This window comes from Amblyraja radiata, chromosome 20 (assembly GCF_010909765.2).
Source record: "Amblyraja radiata isolate CabotCenter1 chromosome 20, sAmbRad1.1.pri, whole genome shotgun sequence".
Taxonomy (NCBI): domain Eukaryota; kingdom Metazoa; phylum Chordata; class Chondrichthyes; order Rajiformes; family Rajidae; genus Amblyraja; species Amblyraja radiata.
The window spans coordinates 5,631,933-5,647,209 of record NC_045975.1 but is presented as its reverse complement, the minus strand read 5'-3'; the positions used below and the strand labels follow the sequence as shown (position 1 = coordinate 5,647,209).

The 15,277-nt window shown below is 46.9% G+C and overlaps 1 protein-coding gene across 1 annotated transcript in view; it reads right to left on the bottom strand.

Moving 5' to 3' along the window:
• Positions 1-7,861, bottom strand: part of nadsyn1 (NAD synthetase 1) — a 64,120-nt gene extending 56,259 nt beyond the window's left edge. The window contains exons 1-4 of the mRNA XM_033038700.1: positions 7,601-7,861; positions 7,063-7,123; positions 4,058-4,174; positions 1,655-1,708 (exon numbers count right to left, since the gene is read on the bottom strand). Coding sequence (XP_032894591.1) covers positions 1,655-1,708; positions 4,058-4,174; positions 7,063-7,123; positions 7,601-7,688 — 320 coding nt within the window. The 5' untranslated portion in view covers positions 7,689-7,861. The remainder of the gene's footprint in view (positions 1-1,654; positions 1,709-4,057; positions 4,175-7,062; positions 7,124-7,600) is intronic.
• Between the last annotated feature and the right edge of the window lie 7,416 nt (positions 7,862-15,277).

Sequence of the window (15,277 nt, the reverse complement as noted above, 5' to 3'; positions counted from 1 at the left end):
AAGTGCATTTCTGAAGTACAAAGAGTTTGGATAATATCATTCCATTGTGAGATGTTGGTCAGGCCACATTTAAGGGCCTGTCCCACAAATGCGATTTTTCGCCGACTTGCCGGCACCCGTCATAGTCACAGCAGGTCGCCGAAAATTTTCAACGTGTTGAAAATCCCGCGGCGACCAGAAAAAGGTACGACTCTTTGGGTGACTACTCACGACCATACAGGCGACATGTCCGCGGGGTGACGCCTGTTTGGTCGTGAGCAGTCGCCCAAAGAGTCGTACCTTTTTCTGGTCGGCGCTGGATTTTCAACACGTTGAAAATGTTCGGCGACCTGCTACGACTATGACGGGGTGCCGGCAAGTTGCCGAAAAAAAATCGCGTAAGTGGGGCAGGCCCTTTGACTATTGTGTTCAATTTTGGTTGCCATGTTATTGGGAAGATATTGTCAAGCTGGAAAGGGCTCAGAGCAGATTTATCAGGATGATGGCAGGACTCGAGGGACTGATCTATAGGGAGAGGTTGAGCAGGCTGGGACTCTATTCCTTGGAGTGCAGCAGGATGAGGGTGATCTTACAGAGGTGTACAAAATCACGAGAGGAAGAGGTCGGGTAAACACACTGAGAGTATTGTGTTCAGTTTTGGGGCACGATGTGATGGGAAAGATGTTGTCAAGCTTGAAAGGGTGCAGAGAATGCTAAATGTAAAAAAAGTTGCACATATACACCATCAATTTTCTGGCACCCGTGGTCCCAGAGTCTTGCTGGATTATCCATGTTAGCGGACCAACAGAGGTCATGTAATAATAATTCAACAATACACCTCTGACCCGCTAATTATACCCCTCCCATCCCTATAAAGCACCATGGACTGCAAGAAACCTAAATAAAGAATGAACAATGATCAAAGCATTAAACAATTAACGCTTTCACGACGGAGGCTCATGTCTCAAAAGAGCGTGCACCACACGCAATGCTCTTGTGATTTTGTCCGGATTAAAGGACAATAGACAATAGGTGCAGGAGTAGGCCATTCGGCCCTTCGAGCCAGTGCCAGACCATCAATTGCCGGAAAATCGGTGGTGGACCTGTACAACGTTCACCAAAACCACTGGAACATCTAACACACACACACACAAAAGCAGTAGAGTTCAAACTATGTGTTCAAAAGGGAACTGCAGATGCTGGAATATCGAAGGTACACAGAATTGCTGGGGAAACTCAGCGGGTGCAGCAGCATCTATGGAGCGAAGGAAATAGGCGACGTTTCGGCCGAAACCCTTCTTCAGACTGATGGGGGGTGGGGGGGGGGAGAAAGAAGGAAAAGGGGAGGAAGAGGAGGAGCCCGAGGGCGGGCGGATGGGAGGGTGGGAGGAGACAGCTAGAGGGTTGAGTAAGGGGAGGAGACAGCAAGGGCTAGCAAAATTGGGAGAATTCAATGTTAATGCCATACGGACGCAAGGTCCCCAGACGGAATATGAGGTGCTGTTCCTCCAATTTCCGCTGTTGCTCACTCTGGCAATGGAGGAGACCCAGGACAGAGAGGTCGGATTGGGAATGGGAGGGGGAGTTGAAGTGCTGAGCCACCGGGAGTTCAGGTAGGTTATTGCGGACTGAGCGGAGGTGTTCGGCGAAACGATCAAACTTAGTTCAAACTTACTTGTTGAGAAAGATCACCCTGCAGTTGTAGAGGGAACTTTTATGCATGACTGGCCTGGAGTGCAAGAAAAAAGACGGAGAGCTTAAAACAATGACTTATGAACCTTTATCTTATTCAACCAATCTTTTTAACTAATGTTTTTTTTAATCTCTTAGTAGTAGGGTTGGCAGCAATGTGGCTAAATTAATGAGCGATATGGTGGCGCAGCGGTAGAGTTGCCACCTTACAGCGCCAGGGAGCCGGATTCGATCCTGACTGTGTGTAGTTTGTACGTTCTCCCCGTGGCCACGTGGGTTTTCTCTGGGTACTCCAGTTTCCTCCGGTCCACACTCCAAGGACGTATAGATTTTCAGGGCGATTGGCTTTGTTAAAATTGTAAATTCCCCTCGCGTGTAGGGGTGATCACAGGTGGGGCTGGACTCAGTGGGACGAGGGATTGTTTCCACGCTGTATCTCTAAACTTTGAAGCATAAGCGCCCAGCACCAAGAAGTGTGATAAGCACCATAAAAATTAAATAAATCTGAAAATAAGACCTTGGATCAGGAATGTTGGCCAGGAAACTATCGGACGGACTATGTGAAAGTTAGAACAAAAGGTTCTAAAATGCCAGTCTAAAATGCCAACTCTGTTCACCTCTCTCTACAGAAGCTGTCCACTGTCAGGATTTCATTCTTTAGACTTTAGAGATACAGCTCAGATTAACTCAGCGGGTCAGACAGCATCTTGGAGAAAAAAAGGATGGATGACGCTTCTTCAGACTGTCCCGACCCAAAACGTCGCCCATCCTTTTTCTCCAGAGATGCTGCCTGACCCGCTCAGTTACTCATAGAAACATAGAAACATAGAAAATAGGTGCAGTAGGCCATTCGGCCCTTTGAGCCTGCACCGTCATTCAATATGATCATGGCTGATTATCCAACTCAGTATCCTGTATCTCAGTATCTCAGTAGCCTTCTCTCCAAACCTCCTGATCCCTTTAGGCACAAGGTCCACATCTAACACTCTCTTAAATATAGCCAATGATCTGGCCTCAACTACCTTCTGTGGCAGAGAATTCCACAGATTCACCATTCTCTGTGTGAAAAATGTCCTAAAAGACTTCCCCCTTATCCTTAAACTGTGACCCCTTGTTCCCCAACATCGGGAACAACCTTCCTGCATCTAGCCTGTCCAACCCCTTAAGAATTTTGTAAGTTTCAATCAGATCCCCCCTCAATCTTCTAAATTCTAGCGAGTACAAATTGTACTCCGGCACTTTGCGTCTGTCTTTGGTATAAACCAGCATCTGCAGTTCTTTGTTTCTACTTTTTGTCTTCACCTGAGATGCTGCCTGATGTACTCCGGCACTCTGTGACTTCAGTTGCAGTGAATGCTATTTTCTTATTTAAAAATACCATTTGATTTATTTCAATACATGCTTTAACATAATTATTAAATGATATCTGCAATAGAATAACATTGAATGTGTGGCATAGGTAAAATCTCAGATGTAAATGACATGGTTCGTTTAGAAGGTAGACAAAAATGCTGCAGGAACTCAGCGGGTGAGGCAGCATCTGCGGAGAGAAGGAATAGGCGACGTTTCGGGTCGAGACCTTTCTTCAGACTGATGTTGGGGGGGGGGGGGGGGAAGAAGGGAAGAGGCGGAGACAGTGGGCTGTGGGAGGGGGAAGGAGGGGGAAAGCAAGGACGACCTGAAGTCAATGTTCAAACCGCTGGGGTGTAAACTACCCAGGTGAAATATGAGGTGCTGTTCCTCCAATTTGTGGTGGGCTTCACTCTGGCCATGGAGGAGACTCATGACAGAAAAGTAGGATTCGGAATGGGAGGGGGAGTTGAAGTGCTGAGCCACCGGGAGATCAGGTTGGCTATTTTTTCAAAAAGAAAATGTTCAATTCAATTCAATTCAACTTTAATGTCATTGCACAAATACTAAGTATGGGTACAACGAAATGCAGTTTTGCGTCAGTCCGTAGTAGTAGTGCATATAGAAATTTTAAAAAAAGAAGATACAGAATAATCAAAAATACAGAATAATTAAACAATGGGGACGGAGGGACCGGAGAAATCTATCGGCGGGACTCCGAGTTCAGCAATGTGATGGTATAATTGTAGAAGCTGTTCCTCATCCTGCTGGTACGAGACCTGAGGCTCCTGTACCGTCTCCCTGATGGGAGGAGGGCAAACAGTCCATGGTTGGGGTGGGAGGGGTCTTTAATGATCTTCCCAGCCCGTCTCAGACACCGTTTTCGGTGGAGGGCATCCATGGCAGGGAGCGGGGCACCGATGATGTGCGAACCGAGCAGAGGTGTTGGGCGAAGCGATCGCCAAGCCTGCGCTTGGTCTCACCGATGTAAAGAAGTTTAGAATAACATTTACGTTTCTGCATTTCATCCACTCACATGCCTACATCACAAATGATGTCTTCAGTAGTTGGAGAGGCCAAGAGTTCTGCCAGCATTTGGAAGGAGTGCAGCACAGTGTCAGATTCCAGGTAGTGATCAGCACAGCCATATCCACTGAAAGAAGAGAACGGGGAATGAAACAGAATGCAACATAAGACCATTGAATAAGTCCATCAACTTGCGGGCAACACCTTTCCCCTGATCATTGTTTTAGTTTTAGAGATACAGCGCGGAAACAGGCCCTTCGGCCCACCGAGTCCGCGGCGACCAGCGATCCCCGCACGTTTTAACACTACCCCACAGACACGAGGGACAATTTTACATTTACACCAAGCCAGACAGACAGCACCTGTAGTCGGGATCGAGCCCGGGCCTCTGGCACTGTAAGGCAGCAATTCTACCGCTGCGCCACCGTGCCACATTGTTGCCTTTGATTTCTCCTTATGCATATCTTTCATTCATTTGTCCTGTGTTCTTTATTCATATCTCTCGTTTCCCTCCCTCCCCCCTGACTGTCAGTCTGAAAAAGGGCCTTGACCCGGAACGTCAACTATTCCTTTTCTGCAGAGATGCTGCCTGACCCGCTGAATTACTCCAGTGTTTTGTGTCTAATGTCTTTTCGGAAAGTGTTCTAAAGAATCAATGTTTTGAAAGCTGCCCTTTAACTACAGATCCACCAGAGGGATTCTCACAATATTTTCAGCAATGTCAGAGTCAAAGGACAAAGGACCGATTTCAAGATGGCGGCGGGTTGTGGAGAGGATCAGTGTCGCCATGACAACGGGCCTTTACAGCCAAGGTAAGTCTGCACTCGTAAGAACTTTGGAAATAATAATTATTATTATTATAAATACTTTATTGATCCCCTCAGGGAAATTCAGATGTCCAGAAGCCCCCAACCAACAAACCCACAGATTCAAAACGAACGCAGACAGAAAATACATAGAATACAATGTGGACACTACCTGAGAGCAATAAATACTTAAAAAGACCAATAATTAACAATTAAAAATTAAAAATTGCAAAATGCATCCCCCTACAGCCTAGCGGTCCGAATTATAAAATCTAATGGCTGCAGGGGTGAAGGATCTCCTGAACCGCACCGTTCTACAGGGCAGGGAGAGGAGCCGGTTGTTGTTCCGAGTGCTCTTTTGACTCTCCAGAATTACATGGAGGGGATGCCCGGGGTTTTTCAGGATGACCTGCACCTTGTGCCTCATACGCCTCTCAAGCACATCCATCCCAGAGTCTACTCTCCCCTCCAGCACTGAGCTAGCTCGTTTAACCAGTTTGACCAGCTTCTTGTTGTTTTTTGCACTAATGCTGTTGCCCCAGCAGACAACAGCGTAGAAAATTCGTCAGAAACAAGGCGACTGTATGTGTACTGCCTCGGTGAAGCCTACTATATTACACTACAATCACTGCACTTGTGTATTTATCTATGATTGTGCTTATCTCAAGTTTGCGGACGACACAGCCCTGATTGGACTGATCCAGGATGGGGAGGAATCTGCCTACAGACAGGAAGTGACACAGCTGGCGTCCTGGTGCCTTCGCAACAACCTAGAGCTCAATGCTCTTAAGACAGTGGAATTGATTGTAGACTTTAGGAGAGCTCACCCTCCCCTCACCCCACTCACCATCAACAACACCACAGTCACATCTGTGGAGTCTTTTAAGTTCCTGGGAACCATCATCTCCAAGGACCTTAAGTGGGGGGCTACCATTGACTCCACAGTCAAAAAGGCACAACAGATGTACTTCTTAAGGCAGCTGAGGAAGCACAATCTGCCACAGGCAATGATGGTTCAATTCTACACGGCCATCGTAGAGTCTGTTCTCAACTTCTCTATCATGGTCTGGTTTGGCTCAGCCACCAAGCACGACACCTGGAGGCTGCAGCGAATCGTCCGATCAGCAGAGAAGATTATTGGCTGCAACCTTCCATCCATTGATGAACTGTACTCTGCAAGGGCCAGGAAGCGAGCGGGCAAGATCATCTCTGACACCTCTCACCCTGGCCACAAACTCTTTGAATCATTTCCCTCTGGAAGGCGACTCCGGACTGTCAAAGCTGCCACAGCCAGACATAAAAAAGTTTTTATCCACGAGTAGTTGCTCTACTCAACAGCCAAAAATCTGTAGCCTCCCTTTGATCTGGTATTTTGTTGGTTCACATGCTTGATCAATGGTGTTTTATCATTAATGTTTTATTATTATTAATGTTTAGTGTTTTCTGAGTCATTCGTAACTGTCACTGTATGTCATGTTGTTACTTGTGGGCGGAGCACCAAGGCAAATTCCTTGTATGTGAATACTTGGCCAATAAACTTACTTACTTACTTACTTAATCTATAGTATGGGCACTATTGATAAGCTCATCCATACCAGATTTACAAAAGAATTTCACTGTACCTAGGTACATGTGACCATACAGTATATATCATTATCATCACGAGGAAAGAGCGTTCACGTCGCTGCCCTGTTTCCATTCATTTTTCCACCACCACGCACAAGAAGCACAAGAAACGACAAGACAGGCACCATGGTATGCAGATGCCGAGAAGTGTGTTCAGTTCTGGCTGAACAACTTCTAATCTTGTGTGTGGACTCGACAAGAAGATTATCATCATAAAGACCAATCAAAGGGCAACTTGCAAAAGTTTTTTTTATAAGTTCATAAGTCATAGCGGCAGAGTTATGCCATTCGGCCCATCGAGTCTACTCTGACATTTGATCATGGCTGATCTATCTTTCCCTCTCAACACCATTCCCCTGCCGTCCCTCTGTAACCTTTGCATACTTATCAAGAAGGTCGGGATCATATCATTCTGCATGGAAAAAGACCCTCAGTGTCATGACAAACTCATTTTCAGGTACCCAAAACATCACCCATCCATTTTCTGCAGAGATGTTGCCTGACTCGCTGAGTTACTCCAGCACTTTGTAACTATAGTGTTTTTCAATACTAGAGAAGCATATAGTTCTCCAACTTTACCTACCAGATTTCCAGTTCCGGTCCAAGTCTGTATCGTGCCCCTTTTGACTTTGCTATCTCAATGCCTGTGTGTATTTAAAAGGAAAGTATTTTATTGAAAAATTAAAACATAGCAGTTCTTAAATGTTGACAAGCACAAAACATGGATAAGTTATAAACAATTGCAGTCAGAGGGTGAGGCAGCATCTATGGAGCGAAGGAATAGGTGACGTTTCGGGTCGAGACCCTTCTTCAGACTGATGTGGGGGCGGGAAGAAGAAAGGAAGATGCGGAGACAGTGGGCTGTGGTCTCAGAAGGGTCTCGACCCGAAACGTCACCTATTCCTTCGCTCCACAGATGCTGCCTCACCCGCTGAGTTTCTCCAGCATTTTTGTCTACCTTCGATTTTTCCAGCATCTGCAGTTCCTTCATAAACAATTGCAATCAAATCAATATGGCTTTATACGAGTTATGTAAAAAATGTTTCCGATTGAAACGATACACTTCCCAGGTAGAGAGAGAGGGGTTACAATGTCATCAAGACTTTTCTATGAAAACTTACTTTTCAAAATTCTTTGAAGGTTTCCCTCAAAATCTAAAGCCCATTGGTTGAGAGCGCAAGTCGCCAGTGTCACTTTGCGAGCCAGCATTGTGCAAGCGAATGGTTTATCTCTGCTCCGCTGTTACTGCTGGGATGATAAGTAAAGGCTGAGATCAGATTGATTCCGATCTGGGGAAACGCTGCGAGATGCCAGGGTCGCTGCGACTCCAACTACAACATGTAGGTTTCTGCTCCTCTTCCGGGTCAGTTTCACCTCCTCTCTCACCGCCAAAGATCCTATAGCGGAGCCTATAACATCTTTGCTCACCGCTGCAGGGCAAATTCGCCTTCAGTCCCACCGCAAGTTATCATTTGCTGAACGCAACCGCCTGGCTGGGCAATCCCTCCTTGCAATGTTCCCATTAAATACTTCCCCTTGCCATGGATTTTAAAAGCCCGCCTGGGTGTGTGTGTGTGTGTGATTCCTGTTATTAATCCACGAAGCTTTCACCAGCTGTTTGTTTTGTGTTCCTCGTCATTGCGTTCCCCTCGCCTCTGACTCTGATCGCGTTCATTTACCGCGTCCACATGGTTCAGTAACGTGATCCTAACCTTAACTTCCACCCCCATCTCCACCCTCACCCCAACCCACCCCTCACCCTCACCCCCACCCCCTCAATCCCGACCCTCACCCCCACCCACCCCACGCCCCCCTCACCCCCACCCTCCCTCAACCCTCACCCTCAGCCCCACCCCTCACCCCCAACCCCACCCTTCACCCCCACACCCACACATCATCCTCACCCCCACCCTCACCCCCCCCCCCCCCATACGCACCCCCACCCCTCGCCCCCACCCTCACACCCACACCTCACCCCCACCCCCATCCCTCACCCCCACCCACACCTCCACCCTCACCCCTCACCCCCACCCCTCATCCTCACCCCACACCCACACCTCACCTCTACGGAGAATGTCTCAGGGGATAAATGTAGGGGAGTTTCCAAGCCAATTTAAGAAATAATACAATTAAAAGCATGAAAATATAAAGTGAATGCACTTGTTTAATAATTGCAGAATTTACCAGAATTGAGTTGGAAAGGAACTCCTATTTTGACTGACACTTACATCTCAACCAATCCGACAATTGACTTCGGACAGGGAGGAACTGCAGATGCTGGTTTACACCGAAGATAAACACAAGATGCTGGAGTGACTCAATGGGACAGGCAGCATCTCTGGAGAGAAGGATCGGGGTCTGAAGAAGCTGCCTGTCCCACTCCAGCATTTCTCCAGCATTTTGTGTCTATCTTAAATAATAGTTAACGATTAGATAGAAGATTAAAACATCATTAAAGATTAGATTAAAGAAAATAGTTTCGATTTTAGTTAAAGAGTTTGTTCACTTTGTGATTGGTCTGTGAAGATAAGGGGAGGATGTGAATGGCTAATTTGGGGATCTAAGTTGATCAATCACAAGCCGGGGAGGGACATAGACTATTATTGTTATTATTGCACAATAACTGTTTGTTTTTTGCGTGTACGTGTGTGTGTACATGTATGTGTGTACGTGTGTGTTTGTACATGTGTGTACGTGTGTGTGTACGTATGTGTGTGTGTATATAAATGAAAAAAAAATAGACACAAAAAGATGCAGTAACTCAGCAGGACAGGCAGCATCTCTGGAGAGAAGGAACGGGTGACGTTTCGGGTCGAGACCCTTCTTCAGACTGGTTAGGGATAAGGGAACCGAGAGATATAGACGATGATGTGGAGAGATAAAGAACAATGAATGAAAGATATGCAAAAAAGTAACGATGACGAAGGAAACAGGCCATTGTTGGCTGTTTGTTGGGTGAAAACAAGAAGCTGGTGCGACTTGGGTGGGGGAGGGATGGAGAGAGAGAGGGAATGCCGGGGCTACCTGAAGTGAGAGAAATCAACATTCATACCATTGAGTTGTAAGTTGCCCGGGCAAGAGGGATAATCCTCTTGTGATTTGTAAAGATTCAGATTCAGATTCAATTTTAATTGTCATTGTCAGTGTACAGTACAGAGACAACGAAATGCATTGGATGCCATTCAGTGATTCCCCCTGTTCTCTGACTCTACCCCCATGTTTAACCCAGACTCTACTCCTGGCATAACTTTCATTCATTTGTTCTACATCCCACCACATCACCATCTCTATCTCTCGTCTCCCTCTCCCCTCGACTCTCAGTCTAAAGAAGGGTCCCCACCCAAAACGTCACCTTTCTCCAGACATGCTGCCTGTCCCGCTGAGTTCCTCCAGAACTTTGTGTAAACCAGCATCTGCAGTTCCTTCCAATAGATTCAATTTAAATAATGGTGAGTTACCAATGCAGAATGCTCTTTATTTTACGTAACCTCTTCATAGCATATTTTCAATTTTTGGACTATGATCACAAAGGCTCTTAATGCCCATCAGAAAATGTCATCCATAACCATTCTCAGAGGAGGGGAGATATTGGGATGCTCATGGATGAAATATCATTTTCACCTCAAAGGCAAATAGAATTTGTTTTATAGATTAGTTTAATAGTTTTATAGATACAGCGTGGAAACAGGTCCTTCGACCATTCCAGTCCAAGCCGACCAACAATCGCCTGCCCAAACACTAGAACCTCCACCAATGTAAAGCACTTTGGTCAACGAGAGTTGTTTTTTGAATGTGCTATAGAAATAAAAGTGACTTAGAAACATAGAAAATAGGTGTAGGAGGAGGCCATTTGGCCCTTCGAGCCAGCAGCGCGCCATTCATTGTGATTATGGCTGATCGTCCCCTATCAATAACCCAACTTGACTTGACTTGACTAGTTCTATCCCCCTCAATGGCGGCAAATTACTGAAACCAATTATTCTACAAACCCGCGCGTATTTGGAGTGTGGGAGGAAACGGGAGCACCCGGAGAAAACACACGTGGTCACAGGGTGAACCTACCAACTTCGTACAGACAGCACCCGTAGTCACCTAGTGGGATTTCTCCGGGTGCTCCAATACTCCAAAGATGTACAAGTTTGTAGGTTAAATAGCTTATGTAAAATTATAAATTGTCCCTAGTGTGTGGGATAGTGCTCGTGTATGGGGTGGTGCAGACTCGGTGGGCCATAGGGCCTATTTCCGCACTGTATCTCCACAGTCTAAAAGTCTACAGATCATGGCCCTCATCAAAGCACCTGGCTTCATCGACTAAATTGTCCCATTCATTCAACCTGTCCTCCTGATCACTACCTCTCAGTATTTCAAATTTTTTACCAAATAACTTTCATTTTTACGAGGATGTTTCCGTAACCGGCTTCCGTCTCCGCACTAGTTATCCTATGGGATCTTTGGTGCGGAGACGGAAGCCGGTTACTTAAATGGGGCCTTAAATTACCCATGAATCTGCCCATGACCGTTCTACGTCGTTTTTCGTCGAGTGGACCATCTTGCTCGCTGTAGGATCTTTGCTTCTTCAGACTGAGACTCAGGGGAGAGGGGGACGAGAGATAAGGTGGGGTGAGGTGTGAAAACAACAGATCAAAGCAGACAATGGTCAAGGAAATGTAGAATGGGGCGTTGTTAGCTGAGGGGAAGGTGACAACGAGGATACCATTTCACAGGTTCACGGTATAGGAGTAGAATTAGCCCATCAAGTCCACTCCACCATTCAATCATGGCTGATCTCCTCCTCCAAATCCCATTTCCCTGCTTTCTCCCCATAACCCTTGACACCCGTTCTGATCAGTAAAATATCAGTAAAACTAATCAGGACAGTGAAACTTGTCAGAGAATTAGGGTGGGGGAGGGATGGAGATAGAGGGAAAGCAAGGGTTACTTGAAGTTAGAGTGTTAGGCCCATATCCCTCAAAACCTTTCAAGTCCATGCATCTGTCCAAGTGTATGGGTGTGGAAATGGCAGATGGAGTTTAGAGTCATAGAATGACACAGTGTGGAAACAGGCCCTTCGACCCAACTCCCCCACACCGACCAACAATATCCCAGCTACCCTAATCCCATTTGCCTGCGCTTGGTCCATATCCCTCCACACCTGTCCTATCCATGTGCCTGTCCAACTGTTTCTTAAATGAAGGGAAAGTCCCACCCTCAACTACCTCCTCTGGCAGCTTGTTCCATACACCCACCACCCTCTGTGTGGAAAAAGTTACCCGTCGGATTCTTATTAATCCGAGCAAGTGTGAGGTGAGGTCGAACGCAAGGGGAAAATATACAATGAATGGCACAGATGTACATGATGATGAGTCCTGGCAGCATCCACGTGAATCTTATATGCACTCTTTCCATAATGCACGATGAAGATAAGGAATCTTGGGAGAACACACGCACCGAATCCACACCGACCAGCAAGTAGCCATTTTTAATCCTGACCCATGTTATTCCGCCCACACATCCGTCAACACATCTCCGCCCCAATTCTACCACTCACTTGCACAGGAAGGACAATTTACGATGGCCAATTCATCTACCAACCTGCAATCTTCAATGGTTCAACGCTTCGTTATGTCACGTATGCACAACAAGACAAGACAAGACAAGAGACATTTATTGGTACAGTGAAATGTGTTGTCACCATACAGCCATACGAATAAAAAAGAGCACAGAACACGATAGTCTTTAACACAGACATCCCCACACAGTGGAAGCAAAGTTTCCCACTGTGAGGGAAGGCACCAAAGTTCAGTCAAACACAGTGAAATTCTTTTGCACAAGCCACTCATGCATAGTCACTATATTTCGGCACCGCTTAAAGGCAGCACGGTGGCGCAGCGGGTAGAGTTGCTGCCTCACAGCGCCAGAGACCCGGGTTCCATCCTGGCCACGGGTGCTGTCTGTACGGAGTTTGTACCTTCTATCCGTGACCCTGCGTGGGTTTTCTCCGGGAGCTCTGGTTTCCTCCCACACTCCAAAGATGTACAGGTCTTGTGTTGGTGTTGGATGTGGGATGGTGTTGGTTTGCGGGGATCGCCGGTCGGCGCGGACCCGGTGGGGCGAAAGGGCCTGTTTCCACGCTGTATCTCTAAACTAAACTAAACGAAAACTGAACTAAACTGCGGATGTTGGTTTCCAAAAAAATACACAAAATGCTGGCTTAAGGGCGGCCACGGTGGAGCAGCGGTAGAGTTGCTGCCTTACAGCGAATGCAGCGCTGTTAATCGCTGGTCGGCGCAGACCCGGTGGGCCTGTTTCCACGCTGTATCTCTAAACTAAACTAAACTAAACTCAGCGGGTCAGGCAGCATCTCTGAAGAAATTGGATGGGGGTTGTTTCGGGTTGGGACCGTTCATGGATCGCCTCCTATCCCTGTTCTCCACAGGTGCTGTCTGACCCTCTGTGTTACTCCAGTACTTAGTATCTTTCCAGTGCTGTTATCAATAGAATTTCCAGACCATGCATCATCCTACCACTAAAATCGATCCATACGGCTATTTTCCATTTCAACAGTTCTGTAGCTCTAACTCTCGATCTGGCTGTACTGTTCTCCTCTAAATATTTAATTAGTTCAGTCGGTAAGTCGACTTGAGTTTCCACTCTGTGAAATTGCACCGACAATTTCTGTCGACTCAGCACTTCAGCTGCTTCAAAGGTACGATGGGATGCGTTTGCACCAATGTTTCTGCTGCACCACGAACATCTGAGAGAAGCTCCACTTCTTAGCTTCATTCAAACTTTCAATTGCAAAACACCTACAGCTTGCACAGTGTACAACCCATCAAAACACAAGGTGTTTGGTCTCAGTTTATCAAGGGTCAAGAGTGTTTTATTGTCATATGTCCCCGGTAGAGCAATGAAATTCTTACTTGCAGCAGCACAAAATATGTAAACGCAGTACTCTGTAAACCCACAACAAACAGCAAAAGAAAAGGCTATGATGTCGCAGCAGTAGGGTTGCTGCCTTACAGCGCTTGCAGCGCCGGAGACCAGGGTTCGATCCCGACTACGGGTGCGGTCTGCGTCGACCAGCGATTAACACCTTTGGAGTGAAGCAAGGTTGCGTTCTGGCCCCTGTACTCTTCAACCTCTTCTTCGCCTGCGTCCCGAGTCACGCACTCCGGAACCTCGACCGTGGCGTGTACCTGAAGTACCGTCTGGACCGATCTCTCTTTGACCTTCGACGACTGAACGGCAAAACCAAGTCGCACGCACGGCTCATTCTCGAAGCCCTTCTTGCGGATGACTGCGCCCTCGTGGCTCACGAGCAGTCCGACCTCCAGTTCATTGTGACCAAGTTTGCAGAAGCAGCACTGGCTTGTGGTCTCACACTCAGCCTCAGCACGAAACAGAAGTCATCCACCAGCCGGCCCCAGACTCTGCAGCACCGCGCCCCGCTGAAAGCCGTGACTCCTTCAAATGCATGGGAAGTGTAATATCATCTGATGGCTCCCTGGACAAGGAAATCTCAACGAGAATCAGCAAAGCCAGTCAAGCACTTGGACGATTGCACGCACGAGTGTTGAACCAACACAACATCAAGCTGTCAACTAAACTCAGTTGTGCTTTCCAGCCTGCTCTATGGTTGTGACACGTAGACCTTGTATAGGAATCTTTTTTACACAGAGTTGCGAGTCTGTGGAATTCTCTGCCTCAAGAGGGTGGTGGAGGCCGGTTCTCTGGATACTTTCAACAGAGAGCTAGATAGGGCTCTTAAAGATAGCGGAGTCAGGGGATAGGGGGAGAAGGCAGGAACTGGGTACAGATTGGGGATGATCAGCCATGATCACATTGAATGGCGGTGCTGGCTGGAAGGGCCAAATGACCTACTCCTGCACCTATTGTCTATTGTCAATGGAGCTGGTCTGCACACAGCTAATTCCTGTTATTGGGACAACAATGCTGATGGAAGCCGCACCATGAGATGGGAGAATAAGACTATGTATTGCATTGTCAGTGCCTTTGGGCTGGGCATCTGAAATCTCGACTACTACCAGATACCATATTCAACCTCCATTCAAAGACCATGATGGTGAAGCACAATATGGTGTGTCGTGTGCACCTGCAGTACACCTTTTGACCAGTGCAACATCTCGACTTCAGTATTTGATGCCAACAGTTTTAATTTTTACTTGCCATTCTTTAATTCTATGTCGCATAAAAAAAACAAGTAACATTGTTTTCATGTAATGTTATATTATTTTAAAATAAATATGGAATGTTTAACAAAAAAAATGTCAATTGTCTATTGACACATTTGGCTGTAAACCGGCATCTGTAGTTCCTTCACACACAAGACAATAGACAATAGGTGCAGGAGTAGGCCATTCGGCCCTTCGAGCCATCACTGCCATTCAATGTGATCATGGCTGATCATCCCCATCGCAGGGGACAGGCTTCTGACCGACATACACTACAAACCAACTGACTCACATGGCTATCTGGACTACACGTCTTCCCACCCTGCCCCCTGTAAAGACTCCATCCCCTACTCCCAATTCCTCCACATACGCCGCATCTGCTCCCAGGATGAGACGTTCCACACCAGGGCATCGGAAATGTCCTCGTTCTTCAGGGAACGGGGATTCCCCTCCGCCACCATAGATGAGGCTCGCACCAGGGTTTCAACCATACCCCGCAACACTGCTCTCTCTCCCCATCCCCGCACTCGCAACAAGAGCAGAGTCCCCCTAGTCCTCACCTTTCACCCCACCAGCCGGCAAATACAACAAATAATCCTCCGCCAT